Source organism: Myotis myotis, unplaced genomic scaffold (assembly GCF_014108235.1).
Source record: "Myotis myotis isolate mMyoMyo1 unplaced genomic scaffold, mMyoMyo1.p scaffold_m19_p_11, whole genome shotgun sequence".
NCBI classification, from domain to species: domain Eukaryota; kingdom Metazoa; phylum Chordata; class Mammalia; order Chiroptera; family Vespertilionidae; genus Myotis; species Myotis myotis.
The window spans coordinates 62,934,052-62,959,459 of NW_023416315.1; the positions used below are offsets into that span (position 1 = coordinate 62,934,052).

The following is a 25,408-nucleotide window of genomic DNA, read 5'->3' on the forward strand; positions in this document are numbered from 1 at the left end:
CGGTGGAGCCAGACTTGGAATGGAATCCAAGCTTTACTATTTACTGTGTGGCCTCGGGCAAACTATTGGAACGCTGCGTCTCAGAACCTTGGGGGTGTTAACAGTGCTCCAAAGGGCTGTTGCGAGATTCCAGTTAATGCATGTGAAGTACTTGGGAGACAGCTCAGCAAGCCTTCAATACGAGTTATTATTATTGTTTTAATAAAACACATGTAAAATACTTAGAATGAAATCAGATCAATCAAGTTAGTTCCCCTTCCTCTGGGCAAAATGCTTATTCCCCATCACATGTCCTTAGTCTCCAAAGGAGTCTGGTCAGTATTCCACACCTTCCAGTGTGTGGGTGCCACCCCTTCTTCCACAGCTCTCCTTTCCATGTGATCTCGAGTCCTTGCAACCCAAATAGTCCCAGTCTTCTACGGACATTTTTTGGGAGGAGGAAGTGGGGCTAACAGGCTTCCCTCAAGGAAATCTGAATTCCAATGACTGATGCACAGCTTCCTCTTGGACCCCCTGACATCTTTTTTTTTTTTTAAATATATTTTATTGATTTTTCACAGAGAGGAAGGGAGAGGGATAGAGAGTTAGAAACATTGATGAGAGAGAAACATTGATCAGCTGCCTCTTGCACACTCCCTACTGGGGATGTGCCCACAAACAAGGTACATGCCCTTGACCGGAATTGAACCTGGGACCTTTCAGTCCGAATGCCGACGCTCCATCCACTGAGCCAAACCGGTTAGGACCCCCCTGGCATCTCTTGAAAGCAAGAGGCCCCCAGAGGTGGGGCCCAGATTGCCACAAGAAGCCATGCTCATCTGCATTAGGAGTCCAATTGTCATTTCAGGGGCAAGATGTTTTTTTTGTGTTGTTTTTTTTTTTAATTTCTTTATTGATTAAGGTATTGCATATGTGTCTTTATCCCCCATTGCCCAAGATGTGTTCTTAACCAAGTAAGATCAGTATGCAGTGAGGCCGCTATGGCCACAGAAGAGTTTTTGGCCACATAGAACCGACAAGTCAGGAAGGACTGCCAGTACTTCTGTCAGTCATGACCTCATTAGCACCAAGCTCTTGGCCTTTCAGAATAGCCCGAGGAAGGAATGGAACACCAACGAGATCAGGACCAGATAAACAGTGGGTGGAGACCGGGGCCTATGGAAAAGAAGCACACCAGGAATTTATACAAAAAACTTTTATTTACTGTTTATCTTTCTTCTCCCCACCCCTATCCCCGATCCCCGACCTGGAACCCAGCCAGCTCCTGAAACCTCCTGCTGCCTGGTTCTTGACACTGGGGCCTCGGAGACACGCAGGAGGCCGTAAGAGGTCGGAAATCTCTTTGCCCACCAGTCGTGGGAGCTGAAGGAAGCTGTCCTGCCTGCCTGACGCTCCAGCAGCTTCCCAGCGTAGCCCCTCAAGGCAGAGGATCCATCCCTCACTGGATGGACACGGAGAGACAATGTGTCTCGGAGACCCAGGGACTCCCCACCACTCGCTGCCTCTATAGCTGAACCCATCTCTTTCTTGGAGATGGAGTCCAGCAATGCGAGTGGGGGGTGGGAGGTGGGGCTGCAGTTCTGGGTCCTAATCAACAAACAGGGAACAGGAAGAGGTTGGCCTGGTTGAACGGAAATGGGAAAGGAAAGGAGGGTGCAGGAGAACATGGGCGGGGCTACTGGCCTGGGGTGGGGCCAGCCGGACATCTGTAAAGAGAGGTTGTAGCCCCTACAGGAGTAGGTACTCCTCGCCCCACAACCACCTGGAAGAGGGAGAAAGGAGCCCTGTTCCCACTTAGACAAAGGGCTAATGATGTAATAAACAATTTTGGTCTGAGGGTGCCCTTTCCTGGTACCCATTATTACAGGAAAGGGCAGCCAGCCCTCATCTGCCAGACATAGGTTTGGCTGTCTCCCTGGCCACCACAGCCCATTCCGGGTACTGCCACTCCTACCCTCACCATTGCTGCCTCACCAGAAACTCTGTGCACCCCGTATTGTTGCAGACTGGGGCTACCAGCCAGACTCCACCTGGTGGGGCAGAAACAAGGGCCCTGAAGCTCAGGGCTGTTTTCTGGGTGAGGCCCACCCATGGATTTTCAAGGCTCTTGCCCACAGTTCCGCCATAAGCCAGACACAGAACCTCCTGGGAGGGCACTGGGCCTCGGGTTCTCTGGAAGACGAGATCCTGGGGAAGCACCTCAGGGAGGAAGAAGAGCCTCAGAACACTATCTGTTCCTATTTGCTGTCCCAGGTCCTGCTCTCCTGGCTTAGAAGTCGGAGTCTGCATCCATGAGCTCTGCCTCCATCAGGTTGGTACGGGAGTGAATGGGCCCTAGTCCCTGCCGGCGGCCCTGTGCCCAGGCCGTGGGGGCTGGGGGACCGGGCAGAAAAGGATCCTGCAGAGGACTGGGCTCTGGGCAGAAGGGGTTGGAGACCAGGGTCCAGGCTCTCTGTCGGCAGGATTCTCCAGCTCCCCAGGCGCTGGCGGCCACCAGGCATTTCTGCCGGGGCAGCTGGGGCAGTCGAGGAACAGCGCTGGAGGCAGACGCAGGGGCGGGGTGGTGAAGCTCAGGGGGTGGCACCAGCGGACACACCTCCTTCTTCCTCTTCCTCCGCTTCTTCTTCCGGCCCAGGCGCTTCTCCAGCTCTGGGGAGATTTCTGCCTCAACCAGCCACAGATTGGCTTTTTCCTCTGGGGGCACTGATGACGGGAGAGAGAACATGAGCCTGGGACCCTGACTCTGTCCACATCACCCTTCTCTCCTTGGATCCCCACTCTGAGGTCTGGGATCCACAACTGTAGGCCTCTAGGGCCTCAGCCTCACACTTTAGTTCTTCCACAGCCTTCCCTTCCCCACACCTTCTGGCAGACCCTGATACCACAGCCCCAGTAACCCCCAGCCTCAATGTCCCCCGCCTTCCTACAGAGACCTGAATCCTATACCTGGAGTTGCCACAGGGGTGACAGACACATCCTGGGGCAGTATGGCTCCTCTCCGAGCCACCATCTTGGTGACATGCTGGGCCCAGGCAGAGGACACGTCAGCGGAGGGCTCATTGAGGTCAAAGGCCAAACCCGCTGTGGGGATGGAAGGAAAGGATAAGGAATCATGATTGCCCCTCCCTTGCAGTCAACCACTTCTCCTTTATTCAGCACCATTCACCTCCCCCCCCCCCCCCCCGCCCCGCCCCAGCCGATGGCTCCCACTCCACCTCGCACAGAAAACCCACCCTGGTGATCACAGTGATCCCCACCCATTCCCAAGTTACAGAGCAGCTGGCATCTTGGGCACCCAGAGCAAAAGTGGGGCCTCACTAAAGGCCAGAAATCCAGTTCCTGAAGGCCTGACATACTCTAGCCCAGGGGGAACAGCTGGGGAAGACCGGAGAAGGGGAAGGGAGATGAGTCCTCTGGGAACCAAAACCAAAACCAACTATTGAACCCAGGACAGAAGCAGAGAGAGAGAGCTGCTGGGGATGGGCAGGGTACTGGAAAGGAAGGGCTCTGCGGAGAGGAGGGAGCACTGTATTCCTTCCAAACAGTCCACATGCCCACACCAGCCTGGGAGGGAATGGGGCCCGGGCGTGGCGGGTGTTAAGTGGCTCCAGGGGAGGAAAGGGGCCAAAGCTCACCCACAGGCCCATCGTGGGAGACGGTGTGCATGCTGAAGGAGAGCTCCTGGCCTGGGTTCTGCAGCAGCTCGCGCCGCTTGGAGAAGGCCTTGGCGATCATCTTGCTCTTCTTGATGCGTTTGGGCTCATCATCACTCTGTCCCGTCAACCTGAGAGCAGCAGGGGGCGGGGGAGGGAATGCGGAGCAGCCACTTCCCGTCAAATCCTGAGACAGCAAATCCATCCCCTCTAGGGCAGGAGCCTCCAGAGGGGCTCAGGTTCCTCAAGGACTCTGAGGAGTAGAGGTCTACTCTGCAAAGAAGGAGGCCTAGAATGCAGGACTCAGGTGTGCCCAGTTCTCAAATCACTGCACTTTTAAACGATGCTGGCCGTGGGCTCACACCCAGCTGGTGCTCCCAAGGACAGGGGGTGTCACCAGGGGGCAGTGGTGAGCCACAGAGAAGTCAGCTTTAGGCGCTCCCATAGACCCTTAGAAATCACACCTGCCCAAGGCTACCCTGGGAGACATGGGAAACCTAGGATGAGCGACTAAGATGGGGCTGGCTGCTGACCCCACCTGCACCAGGTGCGTCTCCAGATAAGCAGCGTGGCCTTGGTCCAGACCCACGTGCTCATGGCAATGCCGGTTCCAAACATGGCAAACAGGTTGATCTTCTCCACCAAGAGGCTAGGGCGATTCTTGATTTCACAGTCAGGGATGGGCTTCTTGGTGGGCAGCCCGATGGTTACATTGGCCTGGCACCTGTGGTGAGGGGTGGTAGACAGGTGAGATTTTCTGGGTCTCCTGGGTGGGTACCCAGACAATCACTAAGCCCCACAGCACTGATTCACAACCCTGGGTGCTCATTAGAGTCCCCCGGGAGCTTTTAATAACTACTGATGTCTGGGCCACACCCCAGACAATTAAATCAAGTCTCTGGGGTAGAGACCCAGGCATGGGTGTAGTTTAGAGCTTCCCAAACTGCAAGCTGCAGCCTCGAAGGAGTCTGAAGCAGTCCATGTGGACTGGCATTCATTTTAATGGGCGTTTTAACTGCTGTTCCTCGTGTCAGTAGTTGCTGCATTTCTTTCAACAGCCGAGATGCCTTAATCTCTCAGATTCGTCCTCATTGTGACACAAAAAGCACAGGCTAATTAGCAGGCCTTAACAGGCTGTTAACTTATCATAAAGGTAACTACTTCTGTGCAGGGCTCTCCAATAAGTTGTGTAAAAGAGTACATGAGAATTGGAGACAGCAACTTCTGTGGCCAACAGAGTCGGTCAGAGAAGCCAAAACTTGAGAGGGCTTCTGAGCAGTTACAAATGCACCACCAGCCAGACCGCCATGGGGATGCAGAGTTGAGCAGGAACTTGAGGGCTGTTTGCTATGTTGGCAAGTTACAGAGCAACTGACATCTCGGGTGCCCAGAACAAGATGGGCAGACCCCTGCTGGACAGCACAGGAAGGCTGCCCCTGCCGTCCTGACTCCAGCTGCCTCCAAGTCCCCAAGCCCCAGTCCTGCACTCACAGCACGTAGTCCCGGAAGCTGCGCTCCCACTCGGCCTGGTTGAAGAAATCGTAGAAGTGGCAGCTGAAGGTGATGAGCACAAAGCCAAAGGCCAGGAAGCCAAAAATGCCTGTGGAGGGCCAGGGGTGGGCAGAGTATTATCAATCCCAGGTGTGGGAGCAGCAGTGGGGAGGAGGGTGTTCGACCCACTGGGGCCTGAAAGACAGCTGAGTCTGGGGTGAACTCATCATGCTAGGCTCAGTTCAAGAACAGAAGTCTCCAAAATAAGGCATGAAGGGCACCTGAGGCAACTGTGGGAGGCCCAGTGGGAGGGAAGTAGACATGAGGAAGCAGACTTGGCATGAACTTGAATTCTTCCACCTAAGAAGGTCCCCTTCTTTTGAGCTGCTACCAACACACACACACACACACACACACACACACACACACACACACACACCAGCCTTGTCTTGCCCCAGGGCTGCTCCTTGTGCCACTGACTTACTACATCCTCCAAGACCCTATCCCAGTGGTCGGCAAACTCATTAGTCAACAGAGCCAAATATCAACAGTACGACTGAAATTTCTTTTGAGAACCAAATGTTTTAAACTTAAACTATATAGGTAGGTATATTGTTATTAACTTAATTAGGGTACGCCTAAGGCTTAGGAAGAGCCACACTCAAGGGGCCAGAGAGTCGCATGTGGCTCGCGAGCCGCAGTTTGCCGACCATGGCCCTATCCTGTAGGTCCCACAGCCCCAGGAGGGTGCAGTGTTGGGCTGGATAGCTCCTCAGGCCAAGGGCCCAGGGGACCCTCTCACCTAGGCGCAGCATGGTCTCATTGATCTTGCTGGCAGCCTTCTCGCTCAGTAGCCCAGGGTGGTTGCTCTTGATGGAGAACAGAGTCATAACTCCTGGACAGAAGGGACACCTCATATATTAGTGGGGCGAGGCCACTCTCCTGGGAGAGAGGGGCGTGTGGCAGGGGAGGCTCCCATGGCGCTGGAGTCCGGGTCTAATTACTTCTGTGCTGGTGTCAAGCTTGGGGAACTGGAGACACCGGAGAAATGGAGCACAGATGGTGGCGATGTGTTTTGTATGTGACAGACGGGGGCAGAGCACAGACGGACAGTAGAGAAGAGAAAGAAACCACCTTGTGTCTGGCCTGCCCATCCCTAAGGAAGGCAGTCAGGTCAAAGCTGTTCTGCTGGAGCCCCAGCTGATTTGGCTCAGTGGACGGAGCGTCAGCCTGCGGACTCAAGGGTCCTGGGTTCAATTCTGGTCAAGGGCATATGCCCAGGCTCAACCTCCAGGAGGGGGCATGCAGGAGGCAGCTGACCAGCTGACCATCGATTCTCTCTCATCATCGATGTTTCTCTCTCCCTCTCCCTTCCTCTCTGAAATCAATAAAAACATATTAAAAAAAAAAAAAGCTGTTCTGCTGGAAAAGGCATAAAAAGAGACTTGAGAACAGTGCTGTCCAATAGAAATATAATCTCAAATTTTCCAGAAGCCACATTAAAAGAGTAAAAGGACACAGGTGAAAATGATTTCAATATATTTTATAAAAAGTATACCACTGTTCATTATATTATCATTTCAACATATTACAACTTATTAATGAGTGTGCTATGTCTTTGAAAATGCAGTGTGTATTTTACACATATGACATGTCTCCATTTGGACTAGTTTCAGCACATGTGGCAAGTGGCTACCAAACAGGACAGCAGAGACACCAAACATAAACCAGAGGCCCGGACCCAGCCAAAAAGAGGGACAAGAGGTGGGCTGCACAGAAGGCTGACCTTCTGCAGAGGGAGGAAATGGAAACTTACCAAAAGAAACAACAGCAACAAAAAACAGGCAACAAAAATGAGCTAAGAAGACAGGAAGGCTTATGGTGGAGGTGGCAGATTGAGACAGGGAAATTAGGGAACAGAGAATCTGTGCATGTTGTGAAAACTGCGAGTGTGTGTTGTGGGCAGGAGGGAGATGAGAAGCCAACTCCAAAACATTGAGCATATATATAACTTCAGAGTGAGCGCACTAGACTGAAGGCCCCAAATTGGCTCACGTGGACAGGGTAGGTTACCCACCACATAAGCGCAGCTGGCCAAGAGCTGCGGAGAGGTTGGAACCAGCCCAGGCTCCTCTCAACAAGCCGTGAGAAAGGGGTGCACTTTTCCGGCCAACACAAAGGTGTTGTCCCACACCAAGTGCCCAAGGAAGGTACTGTGTCTGCCTAGAGGGGGCACCTTCCACTTAGCACCAACACCCAGTGCGACCCGGCTGAGGTCCCGCCGTGAAGGCAGCAGAGCTGGCTGCGTCGAGCTCCTGCTTTCACAACGCTGGTGCTCAGCGTGCTAGCTGCCGGAGTCCTGGTCTGGTCCTCACTCACCTCGGATGAGGAAGTAACCTCCCACGATGAGCACCAGGCCAATGGGGGCCAGCACGAAGCCGGCACGGTATCGGTAGTTCTTGTAGCCCACAAAACAGATGCCGCTCACCGAGTCCCCATCCACCTACAGCAGGAAGGGGTGGGAGGGGCAAATTCGGTCACTGGCCCCTCAGCCAAGTCCACCCCACTCGGGACCCCAGCCCCCTACCAGTTTCTGTACCTGGGCCACAGCGAGGATAGCCACAGTGAGGACAAAAGGGAGTGACCACGTGATCAGGTGGAAGTAGGAGGTCTTGCCAGAGAGAGGCTGGTAGGTGGTGCCCAGGGCTTTGAAGGAGGTGTGCCAGGCATAGGTAAGGACCACAAACCAGACGACGCCAGCCATCAGGGCGTAGTACACAATGACAAAGATGATGACGCAGGACAGGGTCTCGTTGGAGCTATGCACACATGTGGGGTGTCACTTGGGGAGGCCATTCTGCACTCCCTCTCTTCACCCTGTCTCCAGACCCTTGGCTCTAAGGGCTGGAGGTTCCCTAGGAGTCGGGGCTTGGAGACAGGACCCAGTCAGATTTGAAGAGACACACAAGAGGCCCCTTTGAACAGATGCAAACAGTCCAGGTCCTCGGACGGACACCGAGGCCCTAATGCTGGAGACCTTGGATGCAACAAGGCAGAGCTGAACCCCACCCTGAAATCTCAGCGTCAAGCCCAGCCTGTCCCTTCTGTGGTAAACACACATTTCAGCCTTCCTCCCCTCACCTCTGGGTCCCCAAGTCACCTACGTGGGCTCCCCAAGCCTCATGGTGCCATCTGCCCGGCAGACAATCTCCCGGCGGGCACCGTCCATGAACTGGGCCAGCCAGCCAATGCTGCCCACGAAGAAACACGCATTGACGTAGAAGAGAATAACCGCAGGGTAGCGATTCGAATTCCGCCAGTCAGCCACGAAAGTGGCCTGGAAGAGAGAGGCTGGGGTCACTCTGCTGCTGCAGACACCCTTATGACCCTTCCCTGGGGGCCCCCCGCCAAGTCGTCCTCTCCCCACCTCCCTCTTTACCCCCGAGCCCAGCCTCTCTCACCGACAATCCCGCTCCCTTCCCACTTCACGAGCTGAGCGCTCAGGACACCCGCTTCCCCGGACCCCTCCACATGCAGGCCTGTCCCCAGCTGACCAGGGTGAAGAAGGTGCAGAGGCCCGTGACGGCACCGAAGGCCGCGATGTAGCTGTGCATGTCCTGGTGCTCCGCCTCCGTAAAGAGCGGGTTCTGGCACTGGATCCCGCAGCCCTCCACGTCCTCGTACCAGCTCTTGGGGTTGTCGGTCCGAACCAAAGGAGCCTCACACTGGCCTGAACTGTTGAACTTGATGTTCTGCACCTCATTCTGGCACAAGGGAAGGAGAGAAGACAGTGCACAAGGGAGCAGGAGGCTCAGCGGCAACCTTTGGTTCCACCAGGGGCACAGGGGTGGCACCGCAGAATGGCTGAGGGCACAGACGCTGCAGACAACCCGTGGCATATGACTTGACTTTTCTGTTACCTCAGTTTCCCTATCTATAAGACAGCAGAAAAAATGGACTCTTTGGAATACGGTGTTCGGGGGAGCTCTATGGACACCCTGGACCACCAGAAAGATGAACAAGTGGGTCCTAGACAAATTAAGCCTGAAACATCACTGGAGTCAAAAAGGACAAAATGGAAGCTGTCCTACTTCGGGCACATCATGAGAAGGCAGGGTCTTTGGAAAAGACATTAATGCTGGGGAAACAGAAGGCAGCAGGGAAAGGGAAGACCAAGAATGAGGTAGATGGACTCCATAAAAGAAGCCATAGGCATGAGTCTCCAGGAGCGGACACAGTCCTAGGGTCGCCGTAAGTCAGAGCTGACTCAGCAGCATGTAACACACACACCTACTTCGTGGTGGGGCTTAAGGGGTAAATGAATAACTAAATGTAAAGTGCTATAATAGTATTTGGCAGGTAGGAAATAATAACAAGTAGTGTTATTACCCATTATTATCACTAGAGGACCAGTGCACAGATTTGTGCACCGGTGGGGTACCTCAGCCTGGCCTGTGGGGATAGGGCTGAAACCGGCTCTCCAACATCCCCCAAGGGGTCCCAGATTGTGAGAGGGCACAGGCCAAGCTGAGGGACCCCACCAGTGCACGATAGGAGGGACTGCAGGAGGGCTCCAGGGTGTGTCCACCCATCTTGCCCAGTCCTGATTGGCCGGACCCCAACAGCAAGCTAACCTACTGGTTGGAGTGTCTGCCACCTGGTGGTCAGTGCATGTCATAGCAACTGGTCAAACGAATGGTCAGACACTTAGCATATTAGGCTTTTATTATATAGGATTATTATTATTATTATTATTATTATTATCACTTATGAGCTCTCCTTTACTAACCAGAACTGGAGCACATCCTGTCTTGGGGTTTCCTGCTGTTTTACATGTGCCTTGACTCCATGTGACTCCTGTAACTCCCTAATACCTGACAGAGCTTGTGCTCAAAAAATATTTGTTGAACAGTTATCTTTTATTAAAATAAAAAAGGGGGATTGCCCTGGCCGCATGCTCAATGGTTAGAGCATTGGCCTGCGCACTGGAGGGTCATGGGTTTGATTCCTGGTCAAGAGCACATACCTGGATTGCTGGTCCAATACCTGGATTGCAGGTCCAATCCAGCCCCTGCCCCTCGTTAAGGCAAGTGTGGGAGACAACCAATCAATGTATCTCTCTCACATAGATGTTTCTGTTTTTTTCTCTCTCTCCCTCCCTCCCTCCCTGCCCCCCCGCCCTACATCCCCCCCTTCCACTCTCTCTAAAATCACTGTGAAAAATATCCTCACTCCTTGGGTGAGGATAAAATAATATAAAATAATACTTAATGAATAAGTAAATAAAGGATAATCCCTGGTGGATGGGCCCAGCCAACAAACTTTAGTTTGGGGTTTTGGCCTGTTGACACCAAGGCTGCAGGCTTAGGGTGACCCAGGGAGAAGGCTCTGGGCTCCTATTTCCCCTCCTGCCAGGCTCTGCCCTATGCCTGGTCCTGACCAGCTCTGAGAGCATGGACCTCACCCCACAGGGCACTCACCGGGCAGCCCTCAGGGAAGTGGTCAGGGGTGCAGCGCAGGAAGTCAGGCCAGCCCCGCTCTCTCTCCACGATGGCACAGGGGCCTCGAGTGGCCTGGCAGAGGGTGCGGCTGGGCAGCTCCACCCGGTCGTTCTCACACTTGGGCATGTACACAGCACACAGCAGGGGCTGGATCACTGCCCAGCAACGGGGGGCGTTCCGGAGGCCTGCAGGGTGAAGACAGTGCAGACACATTGCAATGAAGACCCCTCCTCATCCATACCCACAAACACAGCAGCACCCCCTGTCTCCCAGGCCTAAGGCATCTCTCTTTGCCTCAACACAGGCCATTATTGCTCAGAGCTGTGGGGCAAGGTGTTTCTCCACAGGGCATTTGGGCAGGACGATTCTTTGTGCTGCAGGACTGTCCCATGCATTGCAGGACATTTAGCATCGCAGGACCCTGTCCACTAAATGCCAATAGGCCCTAGCTGGGTTGGCTCTGTGGTTAGAGCATCGGCCCACCGACTGAAGCGGCGAGGGTTTGATTCCGGGTCAAGGGCATGTACCTCATTTGCAGGCTCCATCCCTGGCCCTGGAGCCCGTGCGGGAGGCAACCAATCGATGTTCTCTTTCTCCAGCCCCCCCTCTTCCACTCTCTCTAAAATCCAATGGAAAAAATAGCCTCAGGTGAGGATTAACAAAAAATAAAATAAATTAAATTAAATGCCCATAGAACCCCTGAGTCATTGTGACAACCAAAAACTGCTCCCCACCAAGCCCCATTCCAGGGGTGGTGACTAGAAGAGAACCTGAAGAGGACCTTTCTGGGATGCTACGCATGCTCTATGCCTTGATCTGGTACTGGGTTGCTGGGTGTATGCACCTTGTGGATATTAAGTTTATGATCTGTGCACTTTTCTATATGTACATTATCATTCAATTAAAGTTTTCTAAAACAGCCTCCATTTCCAAATGCCCTGCTAGGGAGTGCAACACCTCTGGCTGAGAACCCACATTGGTTTACACTTTACCTTTTCAGGGGCAGTTTAAAAACCTGCTTCAGGGCCTCTTCCAGTGGGAAGGGGAGTGGTGGGATGCCCCCCCCCCCGCTACATTCCCCCCAAGGCCCGTGCTTCAGAACTGGAAATGGTTTCCCTTGCCAAGATCCCAGGACCCCGGGTCTTCTTACCAAGCTGAGGTGAGACAGAGAACAGGTAGGAGCTAAGAAGAGGTAGTCAGGGGAGCCGGGTCAGAAGAGGAAACAGGAAATCAGGTGCAGAGAAACAGAGGAGGCTGTGTCCAGAGCAGAGAGAGGTAAGGAGGTGCCAGCAAGACAGAAACAGCTGCCCCAGTGGCTGGGCTCACACAGCATTCTGCCTACTTCGCCCCTCCTGAATCATCCTCGCTTCAGGAACACCTATTTCCCAAACAAGAAGTTGAATTAGGAGAAGCTTTTGAGGACATGAGGGCCAAATGGGTGTTGGCCACACTGCTGGGCTGGGGGGACATGGGGGAAGGTAGGTAACTGCTCTTTTTTGGGGGGAGGCAATATAGTAGAGAGGTAAGGAGCATGGACACTGCAACGAGCCTGCCTGGGCCCAAATCTTGACTCTACCATTTCCTTGCTGTGTGATCTTGGGCAAATTACTTTATCTCAAGCCTCAGTTTCCTGATCTGTGAAATGGGAACAACACATTTACCTTGTGGAACCGGTGTGAAGAATGAGATAGCAAGTTAACTGCTTAGCACTCGGAAAATGTCAGCTATTATTACCTATCTGAGGCCTCTGACAACTCACTGCTCTCACTGTGAAGCAGCCTATCTCAGGGCACAGAGCAAGTTTCTGCCACTTAAGAAGCAATGACTTTATCCTGGCCAGGTAGCTCAGTTGGTTAGAACATTGTCCAGGTACACCAAGGTTGCAGGTTTGATCCCTGATCAGGGCACATACAAGAGTCAACCAGTGAATGCATAAATAAGTAGAACAAGTCAATGTGTGTGAGTGTTGTTTCTCTCTCTCTCTCTCTCTCTCTCTCTCTCTCATCAATTAAAAAGAAAAAAAAGCAATAATCTTAGGCAATGGCACCCAGACCTGACTCAAATTAAAATTATTTGGGGAACCCTTATCACTCTGGATGGAGAACCCACTCTCAGAAATTGACTGAATGGGTGTGGGTGGAGCACACAGCAGTGAGCGCCAGGGGTTAGGCAGGAGGAGGGTTTGCCTACAAAAGGGGCAGCATGAAGGACTAATAGGGGTAATGGGATTGCTCTCTGTTTTGAATGTAGTGGCCGGTTATACAACTCTGTGTGCTTGTCTAAACTCATAGAACTGCACAACAAAGAAAAAGTGAATTTTATTATATGTTTATTAAAATGGGGGGGGCTCGCTAGAGTAAAATGTATTCTAGAGAAGCAGCAGGCAGTTAATAAAATACTGGGGTTTTTTTTTTCAGGAATTTGTGGTAATTATCAACTTTCAAAAGTATGTAATTTGTTGTTCTTAGTTTTTCTCATTTTAAATATTGTTTTATTCTTTAAAAATAAACTTCCAAGGAAAAGATAGATTATTACATAAATCTTAAATGACAATGGAAGAGCCATCTAGGGAAAAAATAAGTTGGACCCTTACCTTGTGTCTTACATAAAAATAAGTTCCTGCCCGGCCGCGTGGCTCAGTGGTTGAGCTTCAACCTATGAACCAGGAGATCATAGTTCAATTCCGGGTCAGGGCACATAACTGGGTTATGGGATCTATCCCCAGTGGGGGGCGTGCAGGAGGCAGCCAATCAGTGATTCTCTCTCATTATTAATGTTTCTATCTCTCTCCCCTCTTCCTTCCTCTTTGAAATCAATAAAAATATATTTAAAAAAATAAAAAATAAGTGCCTGATGAATCAACATAATTATATTATTTTTAAAAATATTTAATTTTTACTTAATGATTTTGAAAGAGAGGAAGGGAGAGAGAGAAACATCAATTTGTTGTTCCACTTATTTATGCATTCATTGGTTGATTCTTGTATATATGCCCTGACCGAGAATGGAATCCACAACTCTGATGTATTAGGACAACGCTCTAACCAACTGAGCTACTTGGCCAGGGCTAATAATTACATTATTTTAAAAAATTAAAGTGCTAAAAGAAAAGGTGAGAAATGGTTTTTGAAACCTTGGAGTGGAGAAGATTTTTTGATGTATGGCACAAAACCCAGAAGCCATGAAACAAAAGATTTAAACACAATCCTATAAAAAGCAACATCCTGAGAAAATATTTCATACATATTACAGGTAAAGAGCTAATTTTCCTATATGCATAAAGCTCTTCCAAATCAGTAAGAAATTCGTAAGCCTCTAGAAAAGGGGCAAAAGGCAAACAGAACAGATCAGAGAAAATACAAATGGCCTTTAAATACATAAAGAGATGCTCTAAATGTGAAATACAGCTGTAATGGTACACAATTGTTAACTTTAGAGTGAGAAAGACAAAAATATTTGAAAATGCTGTATTGGCAAGAGTGTGGGAGAAAGTGGCACTTTTGTATATTTTTAGTAGGAATAGTAAATACTTGTAGAGACTATCTGGCATTATCTATCAAAACGTTACACTAGCAATTGCACTTTACATGTTCACAAAGATCATTTATAAAAGTGTTCACTGCAGCATTGTTTGTAATAGCAGAAGAGTAGAAACAACCTGAATGTATATCCCTCATTAGGAGACCAGCTAAAAAAAATATCATATATCAATATAATAGGACAGTGCTGAACTATTTGCATTGAAATGGAATTATCTCCAACAGATATTGTTAAGTGGACTTAGTTGAGTGGAGAACAGCCCAGAGAGCAAGCTACTACTGTTTGTGGGAAGAAATAAACAGAGGGCACACCTACATTTGGAAATATGCTGGCAACATCTAGAAGGACACACAAAGGCCAGTGTTGATGGTTGCCTCTGAGAAGGGAAAAAGGGTAGCTGAGAACACAAGTGGAGAGATTTAACTTTTGTTGCTTTTGAGTTTTGTACTATGTGCATATACTACATATTTTTTAAAGTAATTAAGTTTTTTAAAAAAATAAGTATGCAAATTACTGAGATGAGGGAAGCTTCCCGAAGAAGAGCAGGGAAGGAGATTGATAACAGGAAGCAAGGGGACATCAACTTTATCTGTATTATTTTTTATTTTAACAAAATATGAAACAAAAAGAAAAAATAGGGACACATTTTTCTACATTCATAGAAATTAAAAATAACATTCCCACAATCTAAACTTTGAAAAATGCTTTTTGTTTGTGTGATGAGTAGTCAAGTTGAAAACCACTGTTCTAAGGTTGGGTTAACATTAGAAAATTTAATCAATGAATCTATAGTCATAGATTAAAGAAGAAAAAACATAATCATCTCAATAGATGCAGAAATAGTTGATAAAATCAGTATCCATTTATAATAAAAAGATAACTGGCAAATTAGGAATAGAAGACAACTTCCTTAACCTGATAAAATGTAACTACAAGAAAACTACACCAAACACCACATTTAAGAGTGAAAGGTAGAAAAGCTTTCTGTTTAGAACACAGAAAAAGTCAAGGATAAAGGATGCTGCTACTATTACCACTTCTATTTAACAACGTATTGGAGGTCTTAAGCAGTGCAGCAAGGCAATAAACATTAACAAATATATGGCTTAAAAAAGGAAGAAACAGCCCTGGCCAGTTGCTTAGTGGTTAGAGCTTGGGCCCATGGACGGAAGGGTTGAGGGTTTGATTCCTCAGTTGTAGGTTCCCCAGTTCCTGTGGGGACTCATGCAGGAGGAAACCAATCCATGTGCCTCTCTCACATCGATGTTTCTCTCTTCCCCCTCCTCCCTCTCTTCTATTTCTCTCTCCTCCCTCCCTTCCACTCTCTCTAGAAATCAATTGAAAAAATATCCTCCGGTGAGGATTTTTTTTTAAAAAGGGAGAAAGAAACTCATTATTCACAAATGACATAACTATGTGTGTAAAGTAAATTTAGCTAGTTTACTAGATTCAAAATCAATTGTATTTTTATTAACATTTTAACAAAATGTTAAAGGAATCATTTATAATAGTGTAAAAATTATCAAGTATCTAGGAATAAATCTAACAAATGATATTTAAAAACTCCCTGCAGAAAAACTGTAAAAATATTGAGAAAATGAAAGATCTAAAGAGAAACATATAATGAAATTATTATAATACTCAATAATGTAAAGATGTGCTTTTTCTTCAAATCCACCAACAAATATTATTATATTAAAGCTCAAAGGATCAATAATAGTCCAGACTCTCTATTACTTACTGCTGTACTATAAAGTAGAGGCTCCTGCCCTAACTGGTTTGGCTCAATGGATAGAGCGTCAGCCTGCGGACTCAAGGGTCCCAGGTTCGATTCTGGTCAAGGGCATGTACCTTGGTTGTGGGCACATACCCAGTAGGGAGTGTGCAGGAGGCAGCTGATCGATGTTTCCCTCTCATCAATGTTTCTAACTCTCTATCCCTCTCCCTTCCTCTCTGTAAAAAATCAATAAAAAACATATTTAAAAAATAAATAAATAAAGTAGAGGCTCCTAGCCTCGAGTTCACAAAGGATTCTTGGAGATACTTTAGAGATCCATGAACTTGGTTGGGGGAAAATGACATCTAACTGAAATTTAGCATTTCCTTCCATTATAAATGTAAACAACATACCACAGTACTGTTAGCAATACCCGTGGCTTTGTCACAAATGGAAATCAGATATTGTATTTTTGTTGCAGATATCTCAAAATATTGTCACTGCTCATCATCATCTTGATATTATAATGGTTATTAAACCCATACTAGATCTTATAATGTATTACTAAAGAAGCACATATATTGCCGAAACCGGTTTGGCTCAGTGGATAGAGCGTTGGCCTGCGGACTGAAGGGTCCCAGGTTCGATTCCGGTCAAGGGCATGTACCTGGGTTGCGGGCACATCCCCAGTAGGAGGTGTGCAGGAGGCAGCTGATTGATGATTCTCTCTCATCGATGTTTCTAACTCTCTATCTCTCTCCCTTCCTCTCTGTAAAAAATCAATAAAATATATTAAAAAAAAAAAAAAAAAAAGAAGCACATATACATTAGATCACAAACTTTGTAAATATTTGATAACTATATTTCAATAGAATTCATTTCCTTTATAATCCTAAATGCTCTTTTCAATTCTATGTGTTTTACTTTAAAATTTAAAAATATTATACTGAAAAAGGGGCCCATGAGTTTTATCAGATTGCCAAGTAGGTTCATAACTCAAAGAAGTGAAGAACCATGCTATAAACATATGATAATTAAGATGGTGTGGTATTGGCAAGGGATGGACAAATAAACCTACGGAATAGAATAAGTATTCCAGAAATAAATATATATTTCAAGCCGAAACCGGTTTGGCTCAGTGGATAGAGCGTCGGCCTGTGGACTGAAAGGTCCCAGGTTCGATTCCGGTCAAGGGCATGTACCTGGGTTGTGGGCATATCCCCAGTGGGAGATGTGCAGGAGGCAGCTGATCGATGTTTCTCTCTCATCGATGTTTCTAACTCTCTATCTCTCTCCCTTCCTCTCTGTAAAATATCAATAAAATATATTTAAAAAAATATATATATATATTTCAACACTTGATTTATGACAGAGCTGAGATATTGTATTTAACAAATTATATTGAGACTATGTATAAAATTGAAGTTCTAAAAAAAATCAACTCCAGGTGATTTATATGCCTATTATGAAAGGAAAATCTATAAAGTTTTGAGAAAATAACATAAGAAAATAAATTCATTACTTTGTGGTGTGAAAGGACATTTTAAAATAAGACACAATAGCCCTAGCTGACTCAGTGGATAGAGCATTGGCCTGCAGACTGAGGGGTGCCAGGTTCAGTTCCGATCATAGGCACACACCTTGGTTGCAGGCTCAAGCCCCGGCCCTGGTTGGGGCACATGTGGGAGGTAACCAATCGATGTTTCTCTCTGTCTTTCCCTCTCCCATCCACTCTTTCTAAAATCAATGGAAAAATATCCTCGAATGAGGATTAACTAAAAATAAATAAATAAATAAATAAATAAATAAATAACACAATAAACACTACACATAAAAAAGTTTGATAAATGACCATCCTAAAGTTCAGAATTTCTGTTCAATGAAAGACACAGAGAATGAAAAGGCAAGCCACAGAATAGGAGCTATTTTCAATACATACAACTAATAAAGGATTCATCCATGAAGACCTACAAATCTTATAAAAATGACAGCTAGGCCAATAGAAAAACGGGCCAAAGATTTGGATAGACACGTCACAAAAGAAAAACTCCAATGGCCAGTAAACATTTCAAATGGTGCTTAACCTCACTAGTTAGCAGGGAAATGCAAATTAAAACCACAAACACATACCACAACTTATCCACTAGTTCGGCAAAATTTTAAAGGTGGACAATACCAAGGGTCAGGAATCATGTGGAGCCACGGTGACTATTCTACAGTGCTACTGGGAGTGTGCGTTTAAACAACCATTTTGAAAAACTGCTTGGCTTTATCTAGTAAAGCTAAAAGTATACATTCCCTATTATCTCTGAGTATGTTCCTGGAGAATTCTGACTCAAGTGCACCACGACGTACATAAAAGAACATCCACAGCAATGGTATTCCCAGTGGCCCCAAACTGAGGACAACTGAAATGTTTAACAACAACAACAACAAATGGATAAATAAACTGGGATATATTCCACAATGGAATACTAATCAGCAATGAAGCAAATGAGCTGTGATAGCATGAATCTTACAGAATAATGTAGAACAAAAGAAACAAGACATATAATACACACAGCATGATTACATTTTATAAAATTCAAAAACATGAGAAATTGAAATATCCTGTTTAGGGATTCTAAAGCTAAATGGCAAAACTATAGAGGAAAAAGGAAATGATTATAAAAACATCGGGATAGTGGTTACTTCTAAAAGAGGAGGAAGGGACGCCCTGGCCAGAAGTGTGGCTCAGTTGGTTGGGTGTCGTCCAGTGCACCGGAGGGCTGCTGGCTTTATTCCCCGTCAGGGTGCATGCCTGGGTTCTGGGCTCGATCCCCGATAGGGGGTGTGCAGGAGGCCTATAATCAATGTTTGACTTACACATAGATGTCTCACTCTCTCCCTTCCTCTCTCTCTAAAAATCAATAAAAAACTCTTTTTTTAAAAGAGGAGGGAGGGGGATATGATTGGAAAAGACAAAGGGGAGCTTCTGAGGGCCCCATCATGGTCTAGTTCTTTTTTTTAATTTATTTTAATATATAGTAGATTTATTAAATTCACCCATTTAAAGTATACAATTCAATGGTTTTTAGTATAGTCATAGAATTGGGCAACTATCACCACAATCAACTTTAGAAAACATTCATCGCACCAAAAAGACACTATACTAATTAGCAGTCACTTTCATTCCCCCCCCCCCCAACCCCAGCTCTAGGCAATTAATAAATTTTTAGTATAAGTATATCCCATATATTACATGGGCCATATTTGTATAAAAATGTATTTGCTGTTTATTTGAAGTTGAAATTTAACTGCACATTTTGTTTTTCTTTCTTTTTTATTTACTATTTTTTAAATATAATTCTTTATTGTTGAAAGTATTAGATATGTCCCCCTTTCCCCTCATTGACCTCTCACGCCTGCCCCCGCCATGCCCCCCACCCCCCACCCCCTACCATGGTCTAGTTCTTGATTCAGATGGCACTTTATAATTATCTGTTATTTAGTACCTCTATGTTTAATGCACTTTCTGTAAATATGATACATTTCACAATTAAAAAGTTAAAAACCTGAACCAAAATTGAAAACATGAACAAGTGGAAATTGTTCCGAATTTTTATACTTTCCCAAAATATATACTTTAAAAACTAATTCTGATCATGAGCCAGTCAGGTTTGGGAACAGCTCTAAGGAGATTCTTCCTGATCTGACCCTGCAAATAACTCACCATCACCAACAACATCCCTCCTCTCATAACTCATCTGGCTCTTTCCTTCTGGCTGCCCTGGCCGATGACAGCGCCACAGACCCCTGTGCACACACAGAGCAGAGCAGTGGTCAAAGAGGCTACGTGCTGGTTCTCAGGGACCTATTTCCCTTGCCAGTCTCTGGCATCTCTGCTTTCTTGCCCCATTTGCCAAACCAGATTTGGCCGAAGGTGGACCATGACCTGGATATTATGTTTGTCTGGTCAACCTAGAATGCCTGAGAGGAGGCATTTCAAGCTATAATGGGGAAGGTGCTGAGTGCCTAAAAAATCCCAAGTCCAGAGAGTTGAAAGATATAGGAGAGACCCAAGTTCTATTCAAATCTAGAAATGGATCCAACTTGAGCCAATGAACTTCCTCACTCAGTGGCATGCTCCCAAAGGCTCAGTGGTCTGGGCCAAAGAAGCACATGGAGGCCACCCCTCTTTAGCAACTGCTAGTGCAGATCTGCTGGTCTGTCCACACAGATGTCCAATAAGTGTCTCTAATCCATCACATGGCCAAAACTGAACCCATGCTTTCTTCTAAACCTACTCCTCCCCTAGCATTCCCTGGCTTAGTGAAAGGGAAGGTACCACTTTCCATTCAAGCCCTCCATCCAACTCATCGGCAGGACCCACTGGTTCTAGCTCTAAAACTCTGGGATCTGTCTACTTCCTACAGCCGGTTACAGTCCTGACACATCATCTTGCACCTGGACTCCTTCACCATCCTCTAAACAAGCAACCAGCCTGTAGGTTTTTCCAACCATGGCTTCTTCACACGGTACTCAAGGCCTTTCTAAACTGCAAATATGATTACATCTCTCCCTTGCTTAAAAGCCTTCAACTGCTCCTTATTATCTTTAGGACAACATACCAACTTAATATGGGGGATGAGTCGCTTTATTTTCTAGGTCTTATCTCTATTAATTCTATCTCTCACATGCTTTGATCCAGCTCTACTGAAATTCTTACACTTCCTCAAAAGTACCAATCCCTCTCACCTCTTCACCTTTGTGCCTGTTATTTCCTCTTCCTATCCCTTCCTATCTGACCCATCCTTGGCTCAGGTAATTCCTACTTACTTCTCAGATCATGGGGTAAATGTCAGTTCTTCTGGGGGAGAGGGGGTAGGTCTTCTCTTGCTCTGCAAAGTCCTTTGTGTTCCTTCAGCACCCTACCTTATCACAAATATTGCAAAAGCCTGGTTATTTGTCTGTCTTCCCCTTGATAGCAGGGTTCATGCCTGCATTCTTCATTTTTATATTCCCCAGGACCCGCTCCAGGATGTAGCAAGCACCCAATATCTAAATGAATAAATGACTGGGTGGGTGTGTGTACTCAGAGCTCAGGCTTTCAGAAAAAAAGTGAAGAACAAGTCTCTACTTTCAAAAGTTTACAGAGAAAGACAACCTAGATCATCTCCATTCTTTACCCACAAAAATGCCCCCAAGAGCTAGGTGACACTGACCATGTCTAATGCCAAGTCCAGACCACTAACTCAGGGTAGGACCAATCACTTGCCACTAGCTGCAATTCCTAGCTGATGGCCTGTCTCTGATTCTCTCTTGGTGCAGGTTCACTCTACCCGCCCCCCCCCCCCCCAATGACTCAGCTCATACCAACACCTGCTTCTGGCGCTACTTCATAGAACATCCCACAGAAGGACCCAAAGCAGAAAGAGAGCAACCAAAACACATAGGAATGGGACTGAGCTGAGGGATGATGGGTGGCAACAGAGAAGAGCTCAGAGTGAACTATGGATCTGGGCTCAGTGCTGGCACCTCTGCAGGAACCTACCCCACCAGAAGCACAGCTAGTGAGGTTTGAACCTGCATACCCAGCAGATGTTTCTAAGTCCTAAACTTTCCTGCCAAAACCACTTTTGCCTACTCAGCAGCTGCTCTCAGGAGTAGGGGCTGGAAAGAGGTTCATACCCTTCCTCCTTGATTTGATGGTAACGACAGAAGGGCAGCATCACACATGTATGGAACTTAGGAGAATTCAACCATCGGCCCTTGCAAAATACGTAAGAAGAGAGAAACAGAATATCCTCTCATAATGTGAGCAAGATTCTAGTGCTGAGAGATGTATTGGGATTGCCCATCCAGCTGGCTCCTAAACTCAAGCCTTATTTCAGGTAGTGCTTAAAGAAATATTGTTTATACCTTTTATGTTCTTCTTTTTATTCCTTGGTCTTCTGCTTTACATTTATATACCTTCAAGACTAAAATGATAATTTCTACGTATGCCCCTTTTTACATTCTGTACATTACTATTTGTGACACATTTATACAAACATATTACCATAAAGAGGGCGTAGTGTATATGCAGAATTACAGAGATTTTATATTATGGTAATTTATGGATTTTTACTGATTTCACATGGTTTTTGCCAATATACTGATCTGATATCCACAGACAATGAAGCTCCACCATGGGCACCATGCTCCAAGTTCCTCACCTGGCATCTGCACCAAGCCAGGCCTATATCCATATGGCTTTGTCCAACATCCCGCAACCTATATACACTTCCCTCATCGGGATCATCACCAGCAGCACCCAGGGCAGAATGGAGATGGGAGATGTGGGCATCGAGGTCTAGCAAAAGGAGGCTGCCAGGTGTGCTCCTGGCTTTTGATTTTCTTTTCTTTTTCAAGGTCAGTTTTGAATCACACTGGCTAGAAACAAGGGATGACAAGCACCTTCCTGAGCACTCTTCCAGCCCTGGCCTCAGAAGAGTGACAGGTGGGGACAGAATTCACTCCACGCTGCTAAGGAAAGACCTGTGTGCGTTCAGTCTGCAGATTTTCAGGCCGACCATAATCCCACTCTGAGGTGAGGGCTCTGGGACTTTAGATCACTATGGAAGTTTCCACGGGCTCTCAACATCCCAGGCTTGTGTCCTTCCGCAGCCCTGACCAGCCTGAGCAACCAAACTTCCAAAGAACACACACATAATCTTTAGAATAGTCTCATCCCTTCACAATTTCCAGCAAAAACCAGAGTCCCCGTTTTTCAGGTGAGGAAACTGTGCAATCTCCTGTGAAAGCAACACAAGACCAGGGTTCTCTGGACTTCCTGTCTCCCAAAACATTATTTCTGGAACTTTCTGGTTGCCTTTTAATTACTCATCATCGGGGTTTCTTAGCCTTCACAAATTTCACGCAATTCTCACTCCCCACCCCCTTGCCTAGATCGCCTACCCACATCCTTCCCTTTTTCCTTTCCAACTCGATTTCCTGGTCTCTTCTCCAAGGTCTAAATATCTTGAATCCCTGAGGACCACGCTTCCAGAGTGGCACTTAGGTGGAGCATCTCCTCTTTTTTTTTTCTTTTCTTTTCTTTTTTTTTAAGTCCTTTCCTGTGGCTCAGAGCCCCTTCCTGACCGACCCCTAGTTCCCAGGCATCCTTTGCTCAGGCGCTTTATGACCCGCTCCTTCCTCATCACCGACGGTCCCATCCTGCACTCCGTCTGCCCCAAAGTTTCAGACTCTGTTCCTCCAACTCACTCGGGTGCAGGTCCCGCCCGTTCCAAAGCTCAGGCCGGAGCCTTTTCCTTCCCAGAGTCCCGGCTTCCCAGCGCCGCACTCCCCGGACTCGGCTCCCGCGCGCTTACCGGACCAGAGCACGAGCTTGCCGTGCGCTTCCTCCTGGGATTCCGAGTCCCCGGCCAGCAGCGTGGAGGTGGCCCCGTAGGGCAGCGCCGAGCCCAGGCACACGTTGTAGCGCAGCGGCTCGCAGGGGGCAGCGCGGCCGCAGTGGCTCAGCAGCGGCGGGGCGCCAGTCACTGCCGCGCTCCTCCTGGCGCCCCCGCCCGCGCTCCGAGGCCCAGGCCCGGTCGCGTTCCCGCTTAAGGCCGTCCCCCGGCCCGGGCCCCCCGGCAGCAGCAGCAACAGCAGCGGCCCCAGAAGCCAGAGCTCCGACCCCCGAGCTAGGCGAGCTGCGGCCATGACCAAACCCGCCAACTCAGCAGCAGCCCCGCGCCCCCGCCCGCTCCCCGGAGCCCCCAGGGCACGCGCGCAAGCCTTGGGGCGACTCAGGCGACCTGTGCGCCCCGCGAGTCCGGTGCCGGGCTCCCCCGGATGCTCCGCGCGCCGCGGGCCCTCGGCGCCCAACTTCGCAAACTTTGGGACCGGGGGCCCATGTTGGGTGGCGGAGGCCCGGGCGGGGATGGACCGCTCCCTCGCCCTTTCCCTGGCAATCCAAGTTGTCTTCAGCCCCGGGAGCCCCCAGGGCCCCCAATCTGCAGCCCCATCCCCTCTCCCACCATTAAAAACCACCTCGGGGGCCCGCGATGGAGGCCAGGCGCGGGCCGGGGGTGAGGGACCAGGTCCCCGGCGCCGCCCCCGCACCAGCCCGGGGCCCAGCAGCCACCTTGGCCGAAGCGCGCCGCAGCCCCCCGACTCCTCCCGCCGACTACCCGGCTCCTTTGTTGCTCTAGCTCGCTAGGCTTTCTGGAATGCACGGGCCTCCACGAGCCAAGCCCGGCCCCCCCTCCGCCACGGCTGGGGGAGGGACTGGCAGAGAGAGGGAAGAGGAGGGGAGGAGAGAGAGGAGGAGCACCAGCTTCAGGGACCCGGGCGCGCAGCTGGGCCCGGGCCGGGGCTCTGACCCAGCTTGCGCCCGGGCTGGAGGTAGGTGGAAATCGTGTCCGGAGCTGCGCCGAAACTCAGCGGGCACCTGGATTCACCCGAGGATCGTTCGACACTAGGTCTTCTGCAGGGAATGGACTCTTCTGGTTTAGGGTGGGAGAGACAGGAGATGCCTGGAGTCAGCGGAAACCTCTATCTACATCACGCCCCATCCCCGACGCGCCAATCTTTTCTGCTTTGGGTTACATCTTTCCGCTTGTCCTGTAGCCCCATGGAGGAAAAAAACAGGTATTGGGTTCCCGCTTGTCCAAATCCTTCCTGCTCGGGACCTGCGTGAGAAATGACCTCAGAGTCACTCAGGCAGCTGCCCCACTGCTGCTACCTGTGGATGCCGGTATCTGAAAACCAAATGTGCCGACGTCAAGCCTTTATTGCTACAAATGTGTGAAACCTGAATTGTGGTTTCCAACGACTAGCCTTGGCCTGTCTTTGGGTCCAAAAGAAGCCAGTCCATCCTTGATGGCCCTTGCTGCTCATACGCTGCCAGAGGGCGTTTCTTCCGCCACTCTCCTCCCTTACTCTGCTCATTTTGCCTTTCCCCACTCCTTTGCCTCTGCAAGTCACTGCACTTGATTTCAATTTACACCTGGAGCCAGGGGTCCGGCCAGGAGAGTGGACGTGCATTGAGCAACTTTCCTGAGTTGCTGATGGGCCAACACATTAGGGTGGCTTTTCCTGTCTTACTCCCTACCCTGACCTTCAGCCTAGCTGAAATGGACTAGTTCTGTTAGGGTTGGCCATTTATGAGCAAATTAGCAATTGCACTTCAGCTACCATCCTCAATTGAGAGAGAGAGAGAGAGAGAGAGAGAGAGAGAGAGAGAGAGACTTTAATTCTATTTAGCAAGTCCTTCTGAAATCCTAGGATGTACACAGCACTGTGATAAGCATGACATCCTCACAGAGCTTGTGCATGTTACTATGGTGACAAGCTTGCCGTCAAGAAATAGTAATATGACGTCACAGCAAAGTCTCCTGTTCCAGGGCAGGGACCTTATTCTATTCTCTGTATCCACAAAGCATCCAGTGCAGTAGGACGTGCATATTGATCACTCAAAAATAAGCTGCCTATGTGAGGTGTACAGTGAGGTGAGTGTGCTGTAGGAATTCATAGCAGGG

At 48.4% G+C, this 25,408-nt stretch overlaps 1 protein-coding gene across 2 annotated transcripts; it reads right to left on the reverse strand.

Annotated features, from left to right (window-relative positions):
- Nucleotides 1–1,202: 1,202 nt before the first annotated feature.
- Nucleotides 1,203–24,142, reverse strand: SMO (smoothened, frizzled class receptor). 2 transcript variants are annotated; one of them, XM_036328730.1, is made up of 13 exons: nt 23,255–23,334; nt 11,796–12,023; nt 10,625–10,830; nt 8,699–8,908; nt 8,309–8,481; nt 7,744–7,963; nt 7,524–7,647; nt 5,947–6,039; nt 5,145–5,253; nt 4,192–4,377; nt 3,636–3,784; nt 2,947–3,081; nt 1,204–2,703 (listed from the first exon to the last, which is right to left on the reverse strand). In XM_036328730.1, the coding sequence occupies exons 3-13, from the start codon at nt 10,769–10,771 to the stop codon at nt 2,270–2,272; spliced, it is 1,980 nt and encodes a 659-aa protein (XP_036184623.1). In that variant the 5' UTR covers nt 10,772–10,830; nt 11,796–12,023; nt 23,255–23,334; the 3' UTR covers nt 1,204–2,269. The 2 variants fall into 2 exon arrangements, with proteins under 2 accessions (XP_036184622.1, XP_036184623.1); XM_036328729.1 differs by lacking the exon at nt 11,796–12,023 and having other exon boundaries at nt 1,203–2,703; nt 23,255–24,142.
- Between the last annotated feature and the right edge of the window lie 1,266 nt (nt 24,143–25,408).